The 21,364-nt window shown below is 48.0% G+C and overlaps 1 protein-coding gene and 1 pseudogene across 2 annotated transcripts in view; one reads left to right on the forward strand and one right to left on the reverse strand.

Annotated features, from left to right (window-relative positions):
• Positions 1-6,553, forward strand: part of SH3GL3 (SH3 domain containing GRB2 like 3, endophilin A3) — a 93,250-nt gene extending 86,697 nt beyond the window's left edge. For both annotated transcript variants that reach the window (XM_077774369.1, XM_077774367.1), the window contains one exon: positions 5,888-6,553. In XM_077774369.1, the coding sequence (XP_077630495.1) occupies positions 5,888-6,093 (206 nt within the window). In that variant the 3' untranslated portion in view covers positions 6,094-6,553. The remainder of the gene's footprint in view (positions 1-5,887) is intronic.
• Positions 6,554-16,881: 10,328 nt separating this feature from the next.
• Positions 16,882-17,242, reverse strand: LOC144240039 (large ribosomal subunit protein eL32 pseudogene; annotated as a pseudogene).
• Positions 17,243-21,364: the final 4,122 nt, after the last annotated feature.

Consider the following 21,364-nt stretch of genomic DNA (forward strand, 5'->3'; position numbering starts at 1 on the left):
ATGAGCCTCCATTTAGACCAGCGGCGGAAACGAGTTAATCTTTTTTCCATTTCTACTGTTGGCCAAAAAAAGAAAAAAAAATTAATCTTTTTTCCATCTCCTCTAATGGTGGAAAAAAGCATAATCTTGCCATTTCAAGGTAACTCGGTCTCTTTCAATAGAAAGTAGACTATCCATTTATTACTTGGTCACTTTAGGGCTTCAGCTCAGTCGGCTCGGCTGAGATTCCCTGTCAGGGCTCTTGGTTTTCTCACGGTCCTCTTCTCCCCATGTCTGTGCCCCAAGGTGTTGCCCGGATGCCAGGGGAAGGTCACTGGGCGCCGTGGTGGCCGGTGGCAGGCTTGTCTGGGCCTGACCTGCTCGCACCGCTGAATGACATCACTCCAGGCCCAGGCCTGGCTCTAGGGTCCAGGCCTCCAGCTCTGCCTTATGGGGTCTCTCTACCCTGTGTGCCCATCCCCCAGGCCACCTTGGTCAAGCTGGCATCCCCCCAAGCACCTCCTCACTTCCTGGGGGGACTTGAGATTTGCTCACGGGTCTTGGGGGCCAGGGGTGGCTTAATTACCCCACTCCACTGTGTGCCCCCCCAGCGCATGTTGCGCTAGACTGCTTGGTGGGGGAGCTGCCTTCTCCCAGAATTCCAGTGGGAAGTGGGACCCAAGACCACCCCCCTGGATGGAATCCGGGGGAGCATTTCAACCTCCTTGCCCAGCCTCTCCTCTCTCCAGCCTCTAGAAAGAGCTTGTACATCTCTGGGCAGCAGGAAACAGCCCTGCTCTCTCCATGGCTTGTAATAAGACCTCCATGCTCTGAGCTTTTCACATCCTCGTTCCTCAGACCCCAGAAGTCAGCCTCTCTGGCTGTCAGTGTGTCTCTCTCTGCCTCTTAAATCTCAGAAAGGCCTACCTGGCGCTGGCATGAAAGCCTAGAGGCCTTGGCCTTCCCACCGTTTCAGAGCTAAAATGGCATTATTTTGGAACTTGGGTGTTATTGCGTTGACCACGTCATTCATGGGCAGGCTCTACCCTTTCCGGAAAGTTAGGGAGGCCACAGCCACTTGGATTAAGGGCCCAGACAGCAGATATGACCCAGCATGACAGATGCACAGGATGATTCTCCAGAATTTCATCTGCTGCTTGCGTAATTCAGGACAGCCAGCCCCACTCTGGTTGGTGTGGATTCACCTGGTGCCTACACTGCCGGCAGTGTGTTCGGTGCTGGGGGTGGTGTGGGGCTGGCCAGAGAGCCAGGCGCTCAGGTCTCACCTGAGTCAGGGCACTGGTGCCCAGGGGTCTCTCCACTCAGTGGTCTCAGGGGAGATGCCCCGTTCGGGGTTCATTTGCTGATGGAGGATGACAGGAGTATTTCCAGCTCTTAGAACATCAGAGTGGGCCACGTGGCAATGGTCCCTTGCCCAGAATAAACAAAGTGAGAAGTGAGTAATGTGTCGCTCCCCTGATTTGTTCAGCGTGTGTGCTGGGCGTGCACATGCATGCACATGCGGCTGGTGGCCGGCCTAAGTGCACGCCTGAAGTTTAGCATTTATTTTAGTCATTGTAGGCAGCTTGCAGAGTAAATAGGAGGAAAAATCTATATATACTTAGACCCGTAGTCAGGGTGGCAATTAGTAGAATGTCTTGGCAACCCTTAGTGGCATCATAGATCATGCAGGAGGTGACATCATTGGGGGTAGATCACAGGCTGGGGTCTGGAGCCCTGGTGTCTGGCCCGGGCTTTGCCATTCGCCCTGGGACCAGGCTGCTGTGGCCTCTTAGAGGCATCACCGTCTCCGCTTCAAAAAGAGAAGGGCTCACGGAAGACCACCAAATCCCTTTGTAGCACTAATGTTTCATGTCCAAGGACATGCTTTCCAGACCCACCGTGTAGTTTGGCAGCTGCCTCCGGCTCCCCCTTTACTGCACTGGTAGTGCAGGGAATGCTAAAAGGATAGTAATCACTTTTATAGGCCACATTAAAACAGGTATTCATTAATAAAGTTGACTTCGACTCAAAGGCCCAAGTTGCCATAGATTTTCGGGGCCCCAGCTCACCCAGAGAGGCTTTGGATTTCCAAAGGAGAATGAAAAGTTCTGCAGGCTAAACACTCCCATTTCCCAATGCTTTGAAGTAACTGCGTGCTATTCAGTTCAAATTCAAGATAATGAGCTGGGCCTCCATATTTAAATCCTTCCACTGCCATCGTTATGACAAAAGGAAGACACAAAAGTTGGGGTGGGATGGAGTTCTGTCGTGGAAGGAGCCATCCAAAAGCTGGAAACGTCAGGTACATTCTAGAGACTGTAGTGCAGGTGGATCTGTATTCTAAGAGGCTGATCTACCTGTAAGTCAGCACATGGAAGGAAGCTTCCTATCTGGAGAGGGAGAAGAGACTCCCCTTCCCTACCATGACCACTTTCCGTTCCCCGCCAGCTGAAACTCCGTGACACTCCCAAGCTCTGGATGAAGAAAGCAGAGGGAAGGGAGGGCCATGCGGCCAGTGATTTGCAACCTCCCTTGGACGTTGGAAACCGTGAGAAATTTTAAAAAGCCCTGATGTCCAGGTCCCCCGTCAGAGCTTCTGATTTAATTGGCCTGGGGTTCAGATGGGCTGTGGGCTTCATGATGTGCCGCCATATTGAGAGCCACTGTAACAGGAAGGCTGTGGGGTCTTGAAGGAGGGCCTCCCCATCAGTCAGAGAAATGGGCAGCACGCAGTGAATTTGCTGCCTGGGACAGAGGGGCTTCTCATTTGGTCAAACACAGAAATACCCAAATTTATATTCTCTTCACATGGACATAAAAGATTTGATGAGGAAGGAACACAGTCTCTAGCAGAACTTGCCTCAACTCTCGGTTGAAGTTAGAGAAAGAAGACTGTTTCTTAATAATAGAAAAAGGAAATCAAGAGAAAAAGCGTAAAAGAGGATGGCACAAATGAGATGAGATAGGCAGATATTTCAGTGATGTGCAGGATTAAGCTCTTTTGAAACGGACAGACTGTGAACCTGGACAGACTGTGAACCTGGCTTGGTCTTGTTCTGGGACACTGCCTCCCTCCCCCGCAGACCTCACTCTGCTCCCGGGACAAAATGCAGCCATAAGGGTTGGCTGTCGATGGTGTGGAGTTCTCCCCGGTCTCCTCCTGGGCGGCCTGCTCTGTCTTCTGGAGGTGGCCTCTGTCCCTGGGGTGGTTACCATGTACGTGGGCTGCGTGGTTTTCCTGACTGGGGGGAGCTTAGCTTCCTTCCAGCTCCTTCTTCACAGGGACAGTCACATCTGCTCTGCGTTCACCAGCAGTCCATGTGCTTGACCCTCTGGCCTCAGCTCCTCCACAGGGAATTGTGAGAACTGCTGAGGCCATGTGTCCCCGTTAGAGGCTGCAGCGACCTGGAATGGGGCCACGGCACCTCCTTCCCAGACACTCTAAGGTTACTGCCATAAACCATTCATGAAAGCCTGCTACGTTCATAGATCCATTCGCCTAGCTAACTGGGGGCAAACTGTTTTAAATCTTCAAGGTTGAATATTTTAGAAAATAGAAAAAAAGGCTGTTTTATAAAACTGACATGCTCTGATACCAAAACCTGACCAGAATATAAAATGGGAGTAATTTCGCTTTCAAATAGAGATGCAAAAATCTCCAATAGTAACAAACTCAGTCTAGCTATGGGATGAAAGTTTAAAACAGGAGTAAGTGGTTTTCAGGGCATGTAAATCATCAATAATTTAAAAATATTCTAAAACTAATCTTAATACTTAAAAAAAAAATGATCCAGTTAAAATTAAAATGAAATTTTTAAAAAGTAATCTCTATGCCCAGCATGGGGCCTGAACTCAGGACCCTGAGATCAAGAGTCGCGTGCTGTACCGACCGAGCCAGCCAGTTGCCCCCAAAATGAGATTTTTACTGGAGGGAGGGGGAGTCTCAATACATTGATACTAAAGTTTGCTGGTTGAATAATTTCATTAGAATAGGAAGTTTTGACAGATTAGAAAGTGATGAGATTACTAGCAGGTGCCTAATGGAACAATGGTGAAAAAATAGAAAATCCTGAAATACATCCAAGTGCACATGATAATTAAATATATGGTAAAGATGAAAGTAATATTTGAAGTCAGTGGAGGAAGAACTGATCATTTAATGAGTTGTGTTGAGATAGCCCTTGAGCATCGTTGAAAGCAAATAACACCTCTATTTGCCAAAATTCAATGGAATTAAGAGTAAAAATTTTCACATGAAAAAATTAAATCATTCCTGGGATTAGTTTAGTTGAATATGTACATACGAACGTGGAGGAGGAACTAGGGATGCACAGGTTGGTGAACTTGACCTGTATGTATGCCGGAAGCAAACAGGCCCCCCTTCCCTGCCCCGTCCCCAGGACAGTCCAGAACAAACTGAAGAAAGCATGATATACACTGGGAATAATGCTCATATCAAAGTGACAAAGGGTTAATACTTATAGTATAAAAGGGGGCTCCTACAACCTTTAAGGCCAAAAAACAATAGACAAACTGACAGTAAAGGTCTTGGAAATCTTGGAAGAATTTATGTCCCATGAATAGCAACTTCCCTTCTGAAGTTTACCCTCAGAAATAATTAATTGTACATGTTTGTAAGTGAACATCTATTAGGATGTCTTTCAAAAAGGAGTTATTTAGGAAAGTCAGGAAAGAGCAAAAGAAAAAGAAGGAGAGAGCGAAAGAGGAAGGAAGGACCTTACCTATCCAGCAATAGGAGGCTGGTTAAAGAAATCATGTTGTTGGGACGCCTGGGTGGCTCAGTCAGTTGAGTGTCTGACTTCAGCTCAGGTCATTTCACTGTCCGTGAATTCAAGCCCCGTGTCGGGCTCTGTGTTGACAGCTCAGAGCCTGGAGCTCACTTTGGATTCTGTATCTCCCTCTCCCTCTCTCTGCTCTTCCTCAGCTCGCACTCTGTCTCTCAAAAATAAATATTAAACAAAATTAGAAAAATAAAAGAGATCCTGTCATACAAATATAATTGACAACTCTCAGCAATTAAAAGTAATCTGGAGAAAGATTCACATTAACATGTATAGGAATGTTCTTTCATGAATATATTTATGCAAATACATACACAAATATATTCATAAAGACATCTGGAAGCGTCTCCACCAAAATGTTAATTTACCATTGGTTATCTCTGGGTTAGTGGGTTACAGCTGACTTTTCTCGATCTTGCAGCCTTTTCTCCCCTCCCCCCTCCCACCCCTTCCTCTTCCTCCTTCCTTTCTTACCGTTGCCATGGTTTAGTTCAGATATTAAAAAATAACTACTTGAAACCGTTATTCCAAGAACTTCCTCTAATAAGCCCAGCATGTCAGGCTAGTCTGTGCATAGTCTGCCTGTTCTCTCTGGCATCACATCCTGCCTCATTCAACCTCTGGTCACCAGCTCTGGGAAGATGTCCTGCTTCCTCTTTCTCTGAGCTTCCGAGCTGTAAGTGACCCACCACCTCGTCTTTGTCCTTCAGATGTTGCACATGTATTGTGTGGTCTCCACAAAGAAACCGTAAGCTCCCTGAAGGCAGGGGTTGGGCTTTGTAGTTCTGTGTCTCTTCTCCCTTCGGCTCCGAGGCAGAACCAAGGAGCTGCTTCAGGCAGGTGGGCTGGGCCTGACTCCTCTGGATGGGAGTACCCAGGGTAGAAGCCGTGGGCCCAGGGGGTCGGCTAGGGCATCACCTGGCGAGGGGCAGCCGGATTAGACCCTGAGAGCACAGCATCAGTGGGCCAGGCTGAGTCAGCCTTGTGGGGAAGAAGGCAAATAACCCACCGTTCATGATTCCTCCAGCTCTCCACCTTCCTGCTTCTCCAAAGATCACGTGTCCTGTTAACCTCTACTTTTTGTCTCCATGTGACACGGACAGGTTCTCACGTTCCCATGGACCAGCCCTGCTGTCGTGGTCTCTATGATTTTGAGCCAGAGAACCAAGGAGAACTAGGATTTAAAGAAGGAGACATCATTACATTAACCAATCAAATAGATGAAAACTGGTACGAGGGAATGCTCCATGGGGAATCTGGCTTCTTCCCCATTAATTATGTTGAAGTGATTGTGCCTTTACCTCAGTAAATGTGTAACTCAGACTTTGGACCTACTTTCATAACTGAAATGAATTCACACCAGTGTTCCCTCCATGTGGTGTTCTGTGACATCCTTGCTCTTTGACCCACTTAATGACTTTTGTATGTATGTTCTCTTTATAATGTATTTTGTATCAGTTTAATTTGTATAAATGATTTTCTTGTCTTAGCTACGCGAAAATATACTTTCCTTTCTCGCTTATTGTCCTAAAAGTCTTTGGTTCAATAAATGTACGTGCTTCTCGTTGCTAAGAATAAACCGCACCCAGTGCAGTTATGTTAATGAATTGCCTCTATTCCTCAGCTCCAACGGAATGCAAAATTTGAAACTTAAGAAATGCTAAATATTTTGTTTCCTGACGTTACTGATGTCATCTGGTCTTTCCTTTCCTTCTGTTTCAGCTGACCTGTGAATAGCCCAATAAACATGACACGCCATGTTGGCAAAAGGCCGTGGTTATTCTTAATGTTGAATTGACTTCCCAGCATGGTGGTCTGGCTGTAAACTCCCCCTGTGTCCCACGGCTGACGGGGGAAGGGGGGGCACAGTGTGGATGCGTGCATGCTTCTTCCAGACCAAGTCCATAGGTCTGAGAGGGGGCTTTCACTGTCCCCTTGATGCAAACACAGCATACGCTCCTTCCAATTCAGAGAGAGCGGACTTTTCTGTGCACTGTCAAGTTTATTTATAAAAGAGCTTAACACAAGTTGCTGCTGCTGCCAAATACTGGGTAGGTTTTCTGAGCAGGTCCTGTTGGGACGCTCTGGAAGAAGCAGGAGTTGGGGCGAGCGCCAGTCACAGGATCGCGTAGTGTCAGAGAACCAGCCCCTGGCCTCGCCCCGGGTATGCACTCGTCCCGTACTTTGATCCGGGGGGGCCCACAGCTGTCCTGTTGGGAGGGGGCGGGAATCCTTTCTCCTGCAGAGAAGGAGGTGCGTTGGATGGCTTGCCCAGGATCAAATGACCAGTGGTGTGAGAGGCAGAGTTTGAACTCAGATTATTCACTGCGCCCCACTACCCGCGGAAGTGCTCACCCGAGCCTCTTGGACGGACATTGCATCTCAGTGACATTAGTAACAAATGCCCAGAGGCCAGGTTGGTCTCAGGTGACCAAAACCAGATTTCCCAGTCTCCTGAGTCCTTGTTCCATCAGAAAATTCCCAACCTCCTACTAGATAGTTTTTCTCCTTTCTTTTCCTGTCAGTCCCCCTCGACCCCCCACCTTCTCTAAAACAGTTGTAAATATAGTGTCTGTAAGAAAATAATAGTAACGGCTAACATTTATTGAGTGCTTACTACGTGCCAGGTGCTGCTCTAAGCATTTAAATGAATAAACTCACTTAATCCTCCTAACAATCCATTTTGCAGATAAAAGAACTGAGAGGCAGCAAGGCTAAGTAATCTGTCCATAGTCACCCAGTCATGAAATGCCAGAGCTGGTCTCCTAATCTAGGCTGTCTCCTTCCCTCCCCTGCACTCCTCACCCCTGCCCCACACCACCTCTCACGCCCTGCATTTGCCCACACAAACTCGCAAAGGAGCTTTTCATCAAACTTTTCTTCTCCAGCCGCCATATTTGAAATGTATCACAGAGAAGGAGAAGTCCAGAGCCATACTCAGTGCCTGTAATATGCTTTGGTATCTTGTTTGGGGGCTAGTGATTGCAGTCACCTGAGAGTTACAGACTGTGGGGAGCTTGTGAGGTTTCAGTAAATGGCTCCCCTCTTTCCCTTCTGAGGTCTAAACAACCTGGGGCATTAGTCACGGGTGAAAAGAGATGAGAGCCAATATGAAACTTGTGTGAAAGGCCGTGTCAGAATCTGTAGCTTAGGATGAGAGCAAAGCGCCTAATAACTGAGCCTCAGAGGAATCAGACACCCCTAGTCTGGAAGGAGGTGGACTGTCCTCCCCTCATACGGGGACAGAGCCTTTAACACTGAGCGTTACTGCCGAGCTGCCAGGATTCAAGAATGCACATTCCCAGGGTTCCCGGGGGACTCGGTTCCAGCATCCGACTTCAGCTGGGTCATGGTCTCATGGTTCATGGGTTCAAGTTCCCCCATCGGGCCCTGTGCTGACAGCTCGGAACCTGGAGCCTGCTTCTGATCCTGTGTCTCCCTCTCTCTCTATCCCTCCCCTGTTCATGCTCTGTCTCTGACTCTGTCTCTCTTTCTCAAAAATAAATAAACATAAAAAAGTAAAAAAAAAAAAAAAAACACACTCCCTGCCTTCAGGCCAGTTTCCAGGGAAACGGGGCTATGATACCTGTGCCCTGTCGCTAACCCGAACTCAGCCACCTCCTCAACCAGCTACGGCTATGGCTATGCAGAGAAAATCTCTCCTCATAGAAACTGGGAGAATGGGGAAAAGGTATTGCTCTCTAACTGTGGGGACAGGAGACGAGGAGCATACCTCAGAGAAGATTCAAGTTACCGGAGGCCCAGACACACCTATGTGAAAGGGAAAAGGGAGAATATGTAGAAGAAATATCCTTCGTAATGTCTTTAAAAATGAGTTTATATGTATGCAGTAAGGCAAGGAAAAGAAAAAGAAGGTGGTCTAAATATTGAAAGGTAAGAAACACAACTGTCTTTATTTGCAGAAAACAAGATTGAACATGTAGAAAATTATTAGGGAATCTACAGAAAATAATCTGGAATACGTATATGTGCTAACAGATATACCAGTATACATGCTAATGTAATAACATACATATACTGCATACATATAAATTTGTCAAGATCCTGAGATCGTATACAACAACCAATTATGTTTGTATACGCTGGAAACTAGGATTAAATGTTAAATTTAATATAATAGTGAAAAGCAATGTCATTTGTAATAGCAGCAGAAAGTACAAAATACTTAGAAAATATTTGGACAAAAGATAAGCAAGACCTTGACCCTGAGAACTATACAGCTCTGCATATAAAAATTGAAGACCTAATAAGTAGAGAGAGATAATATTGTGAAAATGTTTGTTCTCCCCAAAGTGATCTATAAATTCAATGTGATCCTAATCAAAATCCCAACAGGCTTTTTGTTTAAATTGACTAGCTTCTGTCTTCTAGAATTCTATGGAAATGCAGTGAGCAAAACAGTGTGGAATTAGCACAGGTTTGGAGAAGTAGGTCAATGGAACAGAACAAAATGTCTAGACATAGGCTCTTGTAGATATATGGTCAATGTATTCTCAACAAAGGTGTTGAGATAATTCAGTGGGGAAAGGAAATCTCTTTTCAACAAAGCGAAATAAACTCTGATCCTTATCTCACACTGTCCATTAAGATTAGTTTTAAATGGATCAGAGACCTCACCATAAAAGCTAAGACCTTGATGCTTTTACAAGAACACACAGGAAAAGGTCTTCATATCCTTGAAGTGGGCATAATTTCTTAGGACACAAAAAGCACTAATCCCAAAAGACAAAATTGATAAATTAGACTTCATTAAAATTAAAAATTTCTGCTATCTAAGGATGCCATTAAAAAAATAATAGACAAACCGTAGATGAAAGTATCCACAGAACGTATCTGGAAGAAAATAATCACAATGTATATCTCTGACCACAGACTTATATGCAGAATATGTAAAGAACTCTCACAATTTGATAATAAACAAAAAGCCCAAAGATTTGAAGACCCACTTCACAAAACAAGGTATATAGGGGCGCCTGGGTGGCTTGGTTAAGCGTCCGACTTTCGCTTGGGTCATGATCTCGCGGTTCGTGGGTTCGAGCCCTGCGTCGGGCTCTGTACTGACTGCCAGCTCAGAGCCTGGAGCCTGTTTCAGTCTGTGACTCCCTCTCTCTCTGACCCTCCCCTGCTCACGCTGTCTCTCTCTTTCTCTCTCCTAGAAATAATAAATTAAAAACAAAATTAAAAAAAAAGGTATATAAATGCCCAATAAGTATATGAAAAGATGTCCAAATCATTGGTCACTATCAGGGACTGGTCCTTGGGTGGTACCAAAGAGGCTTAGAATTATAGCCTACTAATGCCAGTGGCTAGGGCAGCCCCATTCCCAGAGACATTAGCAAAGTGAGGCCTAGGACTAAGATATTTACCACCAAATTCATAGCAAATAGGTTCTAGCAGTCATTACTGAAAAATAAACAGTAGTTTAGAGCTCCATGCCCAGGAACACAGGCAATCAGCATGGACTGTTGTGTCCCAAGTCTTCTAAATATCTGCCCAAGGTGATACCATCCATGGACCTAAGAATGGAGCCACTGAAGATACGATGAGCAATAGAGTCCAGAATGTTCAAGACTCTCCCGCTGAAGTCTACATCACTGGAGCAAGAGCAGAAACTGACTAGACATAGATTTTAAATATTAAGAAAAGTTGGGGTTCCTGGGGGACTCGGTTGGTTGAGCATCAGACTCTTGGTTTTGGCTCAGGTCATGATCTCACGGCTCGTGAGGTCAAGCCCCGTGCTGGGCTCCACGCTGAAGGTGCGGGGCCTGCTTGGGAGTCTCAATCTCTCTCTGCCCCTCCCCCATTCTCACTGTCTTTCTCTCTCTCTGAAAATAAATACACTTTTTTAAAAAAAGTCTTTGATTACCAGATTCCCAGGAGGAAATGAATATATTGCGTTTGGGTCCTGATGCTGAACACACGAGCTGCTGCTGACTCAGCCCAGGCCCCTTGGTGGATCTGAAAATGTTATCAAGTCGCCCCCCCAGAAGCCGTGGTGCTTCCCCTGCATACGCATCAGCATCAGTGATGACAGCTGTGGCCAACACCCCTTCTCCCTCTAAAAATGCAGGTGCACAGGGGCCCGGCTCCGCCTCTCCTGAGCTGATTTGCTGGGGCTGAGATGGACAGCTACTCCTGACCTTGTGCTCTGTGTTTTACCTGCCGCAGTTTCTAAAAACCCAACATTCCCGTTAAATTCTGATTTTCGTTCCGTACGTCCCGCCCCAGATCCCTTGCAGTCTAGTGCAGGTGCACTGCTAACCAGGTGAGTCACAGCCTGCAACACAGGCACTTGCATGAGGTACCCACGATACTCTCTCGCTTCTAGGATTCTGTGGTTGTTTCAAAGAAATCAATCTAGGGAGGCTCTAAGGAAAATAATTCATGAGACAAAGTGGTTGCCACCGACCTGCCCTTGTAAAACTCACGCATCTGTGGCATGGGCAGATGCAGGTGTTCTGAGGTGAGGCCCGTTCCAGAAGGCAGGCTAGCGAGGCTCCCTGCTGGCCGCCTCCGTGCGTGCCTTGTGGGAGACTCAACATCACCTGATTGTTCACCACGTCTGGCCTGCGACATTACAGGGATAGTGTGTGTGTGTGTGTGTGTGTGTGTGTGTGTGATGGGGGGGTCTCCCCTGTGTGGTACCCCCTGGCTGCCTTTCTTGCCAGCCTCCTCCTTGGCCTTCCTCTGCACAGTGTAAACCATAGGCCATGGATTTAAAAAAATACTCAGTTTAATATGAATTAAACTGATGGGTTTAATTCATCAAGTACTAAATCAAGTTCAGATCTCTAAGTGCCCACCCGTCTATGGCAGAAAGGACATTTCCTGTAGACCGAGGAATGACAAGAGGCAAATAACCCAGGCTTCTGTCTCCGGTATGGATGGGTTAGGCCAGCAGTGTAATACAGGGTGTTTTGAGAGGTCAGAAGTATATCCAACCTAATGGTGAGGTCAAAGCTGGGTTCCCAGCCATGGCCACGCGCGGTGTTTCCCACACCAGCCGGTGTCCCTCAGCCCATGTCGGGCAACATGATTAGACACAATTTCAGGTGGGACAGAGAATACAGAATATAGACATTTAGTCTCGGTGGTGACAGCGGGTAGAATAACGGTCACCGAAAGGTATGTCCTCGTCCTAACCCCCCAGAGCCCGAGAATGTGACCTTGGAAATAGGGTCTTTTCCATGCAATTAAGGATCTTAAAGTCCAGGATCTGGGGTGGGCCCCAAATCTAATGATTGGTGTCCCCACAAGAAAAAGGAGAGGGACACTTGTCACAAGACCGATGTAGGGAGAAGGTCATGTGAAGATCGCGTGGAGACAGAGGCAGAGCTGCGAGGGATGCAGCCAGAAGTCGAGGAAGACCCAAAGCACCAGAAGCTTCAGGAGGCAAGGAAGGATTCCCCCCTGGGGCCATCGGATGGAGCGCAGAATTGCCAGCACCTCGATTTCCGACCCGTGCCCTCCAGGACCCTGAAAGGCCACCTTTGTGTTGTTCCAAGCCACCCACTTGTGGTCATTTGTTACAGCAGCCGTGGGAAGCTAATGTAGCGGCCTTGGAGTTCATTCAAGGGTTGTATCATCCAAATTCACTTCAGAGCCCTCCCGGAGAAAATCTATCCAGCCCGTGAGAACGTTGTAGCAATGGCCTCATGAAGACAGGAAGTGACTTTCTCTGACTGACTCCGCTGCAGGCACGACTAGGAGAAACCCCCAGGGGTGCGGGGGTTGGGGCTGGTGGCGGAGCCTTCTTTTCCACTTTGGTATTTCTTCCCCATACAGGCAGCTCTGCTAGTGGGCTCTCCTGCCCTGTCTACGCCCTCTGGTTCCTAAGTCCTGGGCACAGAGGGAGACAGAATGAGCCGGTGAGTTTGGGAAGAGGGACCAAGGGGCTGGGCAGGGGTAGCTAAGGCCCTCCCTTCCCCTTCTTGGTCGCAGAGAGAGCAGAGAGATGCTCAGTCACCACGGAGATGCCGCGAACGTCCATGCGTTCCTCTCCATCGCTCAGGATCTGGGCAGAGAAATGGGGGCTGTTCCCTGGTTCCTTTGAACGCTCACACTTGTCATAGCTCTTACTTCTAGCTTGAAGCCAGCTGGTGTTTATTATCCTACCGTTCTGTCCTGCTTCAGTCTACGTGTGTTTATTCAGCCTATACGATGCGTCTATAATTGTCGGCACAAAGCCACGGGAACGGTGAGAGATGAAAGTGTGCAAGGGGACCCGGGGCCGCCTTGGTCTTGGCGGTCACGGGCTCTACCTCCTGGATCTCCTTGAGTATCTCCAACTTAGGAAATGACCCTTGTTCAAGGTTCATTGACTCGTGAGATGTTAAAGATGGAGGGGTTAGTGCTGGGAAGGCGACCCATCAGTTTAATTCATATTAAACTGAATATATTTTTGAAAACCATGGCCTCTGGTTTACACCGCCCAGAGGAAGGCAGAGGAGGAGGCTGGCAAGGGGCAGCCAAGGGGGTACCACACAGGGGAGACCCCCCCATCACACACACACACACACACACACACACACACACTATCCCTGTAATGTCGCAGGCCAGACGTGAAGAATCAGGTGATGCTGAGTCTCCCACAAGGCACGCACGGAGGCGGCCAGCAGGGAGCCTCGCTAGCCTGCCTTCTGGAACAGGCTTCACCTCACTCCACCTCTTGTGTTCTCCTGACCTCTCAGCCTGTGCCCGCTGCTCCCCTCGTCTCTCCTCCCAGATCCTTTCTTCTCTGGGTCAGTCCACGTAATCCATTAGCAGAAACTCTTCTGATTCTTTCCAAGCCCAAGAGAAGTCTCACAGCTGACTGACCAGGGAAAGACTCACCCCATCGTTGGAAGACAGAGGGGGAAGAGCAGTATCGCCAACCTGTGTCATTTACTCTGTTCTTTCGTACTTGTCAAGAGCAGTCTCCTTACCTTCCTGGCGGAGTCAAGGAAGGACATTCATGGGGTACAGCTCTCTTCCTTCCTCATGGCGGCCGTCGTCGGCAGAGCGTGGCTACTCCTGTAGCTCCTCAACCCTCCGCGCCTCAGACCCGGATGACTTCTTCTCCAGTTTCCAGCACTAATGTGGAATTTTACATCCTATCCATTTAGTGGCTTCAGTGGGGAACGGATGGTTTGAGGAAACAAGTTTGAGCTCAGATCATCTTCTGGGGTCAGAAGTCTCTGCCTGATCTGAAATTTCATGTCGATCTCAGTTTTATTTTAAATTTTCGTTTCCATTTTCTTTCTTTATGCTTTGCAGAGCACAAGACATTGTGTTCTCATTTTCATGACTACACACATGAGTTTGGGAATATTTGTTTCATGCATGCAGTCTTTTGGTTTCTTGGTTTTCAAAAACAATAAAAGTACACTGCTCTGGCACATATTTAATGAAATAGCATTTAGTGATTTCATGGGCAATGCCGAGTAAGTCCCACTCTTGCTCTGATGGTAAACCAGGGACCCAGGCTAGGGTTGAATGTCATACTTCTCTTGGTGGATTCGGGGGCGTCTGGGGGTGTCTTTCAGGCTGATGTTTACAATAGCCGAGCAAGAAGACAGAGTTGGAAACATCCTTCAAGCCCGAGCCTCTGAACCATGTGAGCAAATAATGAAGACAAAGGCAGAAATCAAAAGTGGCTCAAAATAATTGCTTCTTGGTTGTGTGTGTGTGTGTGTGTGTGTGTGTGTGTGTGTGTTAGAAAGAAGCAAAATTTGATATGTTCACTGTTTAAGGGAATTATAACACACTACAAGCACATTAGAGAATATTTAGAACCTCCTTTCCTGATAAACAGACATATGGACAGATGGTGGATGGATAGGTAGCAGTTTTCACGCACACTATCGACTTCCATGGCTTCAGGGATTAACCATATGCTGACAAGTGGCAAATCTGAACCTCCGGTCCAGACTGTCCTGATTCTACACCACACACGTTTCTGGTTCAAACTCTCCCCAGTGAAGCCATTGTCTCTGTGCTGCCTCTTCCCACCCGATATGCTCCTCTTTCTCTGATGTTCTCTGCGCTAGTGAATGACACTGCTACTACCCACGGCCCGGGTCAGAAATCCAGGAGCTTGCCTTGGCTCATCCCTTCTTGGTACCCTACCTTTTAAGTCACTCGCCAAGCCTTATCAACGCTCTCTAATAGCTCTCAAGTCCATCCGTTTCCTTCTGTCTCCACCACCATCTGTGCCAGGCTATGCCAACATAAGCTCTTGCTTGGATTATTAAACATACAGCCAGAGTCCTCATTACTAAGATCCAATCTTCTCGCACCCTCTCGCTGCCAGATATTATACTAAGCAAGCCACTGTGCTCAGGGTAAGGTCCAAAACCCCAGAGCATGGTATATGTGCCCTTCACAAACTTGACCCCTGCCTACTTTTCTGTCTATTTGACTTTGGCCAATCCCCGATTTTCACTCTGTGCCTCAAATGTATTAGTCTGCATAGGCTGGTTGATGCGGATATAACAAACAACTAAAAAATGTCAGAGGTTCAACAGAGAAAGGTAATTTCTTGTCCATACGAGACCCAGCGCATGTGGGATGATTCTCCGAGCCAGCCGTCCTTCCTGGACCAGCCAGCTATCCAGGATCTCTTAATCTGTGGCTCGGCCATGCCGACACACCGCATCCAGTTCACTGCCCAACTTCTCCTGTGGACAAGCCACGGGAGCTTTCCCCTGCCTCGACTAGGAAGAGAGACACCGCAGTCAGTCTTATTTCACTGGCCAGGATGAGTCACATGGCTCTGCAAGAAGGCTGGGAATTCTAGCCTCCAAGAAGGAGGCATATGAGAAGGGGTTTGGCGAATTTGCAGCACTTTCTCTGCCACATCAAACATTTAAAAAGCACGTGGCTATTGCATTGGAACTTTCATCTTTGGGTCTTTGCACGTTTTCCTTTTTGTCTGGAATTCTTACTTCACACCCAAACCTTCTCATGAATAATTCCTGCCCAGATCTATTTTTGTGGAGGAATGCATGGGAATGCCAGGCTAGAACCTCTTTCTTAGGATTACGAATGCTGGAACGGTATTCTAGAAGCTGGCTTTTAACTGGCATCCTTGAAATGAGATATAAATTCTGTCCTTTTAAATTTGATTTTCAGATCACATAAAAATGTTTATTTCTATAAATTTTCACATCTCCCTCTATGATAAAAAGAAGTTGTGTTTAGGTGTTTGGTTCTGAGTTAATGAGCATCTACCTCTCTAGTGTTGGATCTGATGTGTTACCCAGCCCATTTCATAGTTGATACCACTGAGAACGTACTGGAAAAGAGACATGAGATGAACAAGTAAGGATGAGCTATTTCTTAATTCCTTTACAATTTTTTAAAGTTTACATTATTTTGAGAGAGACAGAGACAGCGTGAGTTGGGGGGGCGAGGAAGAGAGAGGGAGGGAGGAATTCCCAAGCAGGCTCCACGGTGCCAGCACAGAGCCTGCTGTGGGGTTCAAACCTACAAAACAGTGAGATCATGTATGGGGCTGAGATCAAGAGTCAGATGCTTAACCAACAGAGCCTTTCTAAAGTGTAATAAAGTTGTAGACACTGTGTCAATGATCTATTACTGTGTAACAAAGTATAGCAAGCCCTAGTGGCTTAAAACAGTACACACTCACGCTACGCATTCACACGCTGACCATCTTACAACTTCCATATTTCAGAAACTCAGGCATGGCTCACCTGGGCCCTCTGTCACGAGGCCGCAGGTCAAGTGTCAGCCAGGGCTGAGGTCTCATCTGGGGCTTGACTGAGGAAGGGTGCACTGCCAAGTTCATGTGGCTGACGGCAGAACTCACTTCTTTTGCTGGTTGTCTGGTAGAGATCCATAGCTCCTCGCCACACGAGTGTCTCTGTTCTTGGCTCACGCCATCATGTCACACAAGGGAGAGAGTCCTGGCAAGAGGGAAGTGACAGTGTTACATAACACACTCAAACACGTGCTGTCCCAGGGACTTTGTCAAATTCTTTTTTGTTTCATTTTATGGTTTTATTAACAGAAATACAATATACACACAGACTGTCCATTTTCTTTGCTGCACAGCCCGGCATTGGGAACGGGGGACTCAAATGGCCAGCCGGGCTCCTCTTTCCACAACGGCTTTGTGGTTCTTGGAGGAGACATTGTGAGCAATCTCTGCACAGTAAGACTTGTCGCACAGCAGCAGCTCTGCGCGCTCCTTGATATCATGGACTGGGAACTTCCGGAAGCCACCGGGCAGCGTGTGCTTTGTTTCCTTTACCCTGTACCCACTGCTGGGCATCAAGATCAGATCTGGCCCTTGAACCTTCCGTGCATCCCGCTGTCAATGCCTTGGGGTTTCTGCCAGCTGTGCCTCGTTGTGATACAGCTGACTGGTGCCGGATGAACTTCCTGGTCCTCTTGTTAAGGGTCTGGGGCTTCTCCGGAGGTCTGAGGGCGGCCATGGTGGCTAGCAGGAGATGGCTGTCACCTCCACAGGCAGCACCGAGGACGAGACACCTTTGTCTTACTCTGTTGCTAGAAGTCACAGGTCCCGTCCGCACTCGCAGGGAGGGGGTTATGCAGCGGTGTGCACGCCAGGAGACGAGCACCGGGGCCTCGTTAGAACAGGCACGGGTGCTCTACAGTGTTCCTTCGCTTCCTCATTAGTCTGAAGGTGCGTGCATATCACGTGTGTGACCACAATGGAAGCGGACAGATAGGGTTTGTTCCCGAGCATGTGATAAACTTACTCGTTCTTTCCCAGATCCACACCCCCTCGTCTCAGCCGTTCATATTGTTTAAAAATGTCTATTTGGAATAGTAGATTGTTTCTAATTGGAGATTGTTTTTCATTTTTATCTTAATTTTTTAAGTTTATTTATTTATTTTGAGAGAGTCTGTGCAAGCAGGGTAGGGGCAGAGAGCGAGCAAGAGAGAATCCGTCAGCACGAGCCTGACGTGGGGCTCTGTCTCACAAACCGTGGGATCACGACCTGAGTCGAACTCAAGAGTCGGACGCTCAAGCATCTGCACCTCCCAGGCACCCCTGGTTTTATTTTTTTTTTCAAGGTAAAGTCAAAAAAGTTTAATAAAAATGTAAATCCCCTTACAACTGGCCCCATGTTTTCCATCTCTTTTTTTTTATATTTATTTTTTCTTACAAATAGTTTATTGTCAAGTTGGTTTCCATAGAACACCCGGTGCTCANACCCCTGGTTTTATTTCAAACAAGAAGATCCTATGCCTGCATTTAAACTTTAGTTCTCAGCCGAAATATCACCTCTCCTGAGAAATCTCTAACACCCCCATGACTGCGTTCGTTGCCCTCCTACCCGATTCTGTTATAGCTCCCTGTTCTGACGCCTCTGGCAACATTTATCACACCGTATCTCATTTGTCCCCTCCGGGAAGAGGCACTATCTCATCGTGCCCCTGTGTTCCCAGGACCTAGCACGAAGTAGGTCGTCAGCCACTATATGTTGCGTTTCACTGCACTGCACTGAGGTTTTCCTTGGGTCTGACACTGAGCAGTAGGGGCTGGTGGGATCTGGAGGAAATTGGTTCTTTATACTCATCCGTAGAACATTGTTGCCTGGGTCTTCGTAAAGGAGGGTGAAAAATGCCTAATTGGCCATGAGAACCGTCCCAGAGTTAAGTGTACTTTGTGTAACAATGTTGTTGTTGTTGTTGTTGAACTTATATGTGAACACAGACTTTCAAGTATTTCTTTGAGGTATTTCCAGCCCAAATATTGCCAAGCGGGTAGAGTAAGGGGCACGTAGGAAGCCGACTAAACAGCAGGTCTCATTTTGTGGGCCAGGTGAGTGACGTGCAATGTGGCCCCAGGGAATAAAGCTCTTCTTGATGGTTTGGAAGGAAACTGTGGTCACAGTTGTGAACAGTAGTGTGTACAGAGTACTTGGCACTCTTTTTTCTCCCCCTGCAAATTGGTCAACGCTGGAGGAGATCATGGTCTCCTATTGTTGCCAGAGGTGATGTTCTAGATGTGACTTTTTCAGAAAGCTGAGAGTGAAGAGGTGAAGGAATACAGATTGCCTGGTTTTGTTTTCTTTTTCTTAAATTGAACCCTCTTGGGAGTGAACGCCTTTCTGAAATGTTACATGTACTTCTATACATCCATCAACAGATCTAACGAACAAATCCATTTCTAAATAATCTGGATTCGTGAACACAGGGCTGTGCAACAACATAGTGATTTTTCTCCGGCCTTCTGAGGGGAATGAAACGGTCCCTTACTATGGTGTTTCTTTTACTCCTTTTGTGCCTTTTGCAGTTTTTCTGTAGTGACTTTGTTCATATCCCTTTTCTTAGCAGGCTCGCTCTTCCTTTCAAATTTATAGTCTCTAAGTCACTCGTGAAAGCCAGATGAACGCATGCGTTAGAATGATGTGCAGAGAAAGAGTCCATAGTTTGCGTGAGACCTACGTGTTTGCTCAGATGCAACATGTTTAAATCTGACGTCAGTGGGTGTTCAGAGGCCTTTTCTGCTCTGGCTGTGGTTGGACCCACAGGGATCGCTACAGCTGAGTTCTAGATTAGGAAGCTGTTGCCATATTATTCAAGCAGAGTCTGAAGACAATTCTGGAAGTGACCGTAGAAGGACCTATTGTCCACAATAGAACGGAGAAAGCTGATGTTCTCAGAGGTGAAGGGACTTGCCTAGAACCCCCCCCCCCCGTTTGTGGGGGGGGGACGGGNTGATAGCCCCCGCGTCTCCCACTGACTTTGTGTCTCTGAGGAGACGATAAGCGTTGTCAAGGGCAGAGTGAAATGGTTCAAAGGCACCGGCAAATCCACTCTTGCCCGGGCATCTGCATTTTGCTCCCGTTCCCCAATGGAGTCTGTCTGGACGTATGCGTATGTGCATCTGTGCAGGATTATGAGAGGAGGAGATGCCCACACAGCCGGGTCAGCTCGGCCCTCCTCGCGCCGGAGGCCAGGCGGGAACCGGCCTCTGTCTGGGGCATGGAGGGTTGGCTGGCCCTGTCCGGGGTCCCAGCTCTGTTCCTTTGTAACACTTTAGGGGACTCAAGCCCTCCTTATTGCATCCCTAAAGACTTGAAATTTCTAGAAAAAGTGTCCAACACCACCCTCCTGACAGAGAGATTCTGGCTGGCTCGGCCCTCCAGGGCTGCAGGACGCCTAATTCCTAAGCTGACGTGCAATCGTGGATCCGGCCGGTCTAAGAAGTCACGAAATCATGGACCCGTCGGCCCCAGGTGCTCCTGGGGGGTCTCAGCGCAGGACGAGAGGAAAACCCAGGACTGAGGGTGCGCCGAAGAGCACAGCGTCCTCACCGAGTGCAACTGCCTCCCGTCACCCCTCCTCCCAAGGGCTTTTTTTTTTTTGCTTATGAGGTAGAAGATTGAACACATTTTGTAAAGCAAGTTTCTGTTGCAAAGAAGGACCCCGCCTCCTGGACAGGCAGAAAACTACGGCCATTCGGTGAGCACATTCCCCCCGTGGGGCTGGGAGACCCAACAAACACCGGGGAGCAGATGCGGTCGGTGCGGACGCCCTGTCGGACCCTATCACTGCCAGGTGCGCCCATTCCCCAGCTTAAGAGAATGTGGAGGCCAAGGGCTCCCACCCGACAGTTCCCTGGAGCACTGTCTTTGGTTTCTGGGAGCTGCCTGGGGGCTATGGCACCCCCCCCCCAACTGCAGGGGAGGCGAGGGCTGACTGACATGTGGATTCCACAGCCCTGTCCTGTTGCTTTAAGACAAGGCACATCTTGGGGCGCCTGGGGGGCTCAGTCGGTTGGGCATCTGACTTTGGCTCAGGCCATGATCTTGGGGTTTGTGGGTTTGAGCCCCGCGTCGGGCTCTGCTGACAGCTTGGAGCCTGGAGCTGCTTCGGATGCTGTGTCGCCATCTCTCTCTGCCCCTCCTCCGCTTGTGCTCTGTCTCTCAAAAATAAACACACATTAAATACATAAAAAAATAAAAAGACAAGACACATGTATGATGCAGCTCCTGCACCAGGTCCCCCGAGGATCGAGCAAGGGTGAGACCGTACCAGGGGCATAGGCTTGCTCTCTGCTCTCGCCTCTTCCCTGGCCTGCTCTCTTCTCCCTTGCAGGTTTTTTTTTTTTTTTTTTTTAATTTTAATGTTTGTATTTGAGAGAGAGAGAGAGCAGGGGAGGGACAGAGAGAGACACACACACGGAATCCGAAGCAGGCTCCAGGCTCTGAGCTGTCAGCACAGAGCCCGATGCGGGGCTTGAACTCGTCAACAGTGAGACCATGACCTGAGCTCAAGGTGGATGCTTAACTACTGAGCCACCCAGGCGCCCCCAGTTTTTTTTCCTGGAAGAGCGCCCCCTTGGCAGGCTCGCGCCCCTGACACACCACGCTCACTTGGCACTCTCGGCGTCTTGTCTCCTGCGGCTTTGGCTGAGAGCGTGTCCTTCATGCCTATCGTGGGCAAGTGCGGTTTCCATAGGATTTGTCCCCAAAAGCTCTTTTCTCCTAGCCTCCAACATAATCTTCTTAAGTGTACTTTCCGGACCCATCTCACAAATCCTGTGGGCAGAACAGCGACTCTGTCTCGAGAACAAATTC

Source organism: Crocuta crocuta, unplaced genomic scaffold, assembly GCF_008692635.1.
Source record: "Crocuta crocuta isolate KB4526 unplaced genomic scaffold, BGI_CrCroc_1.0 scaffold7, whole genome shotgun sequence".
NCBI lineage: Eukaryota > Metazoa > Chordata > Mammalia > Carnivora > Hyaenidae > Crocuta > Crocuta crocuta.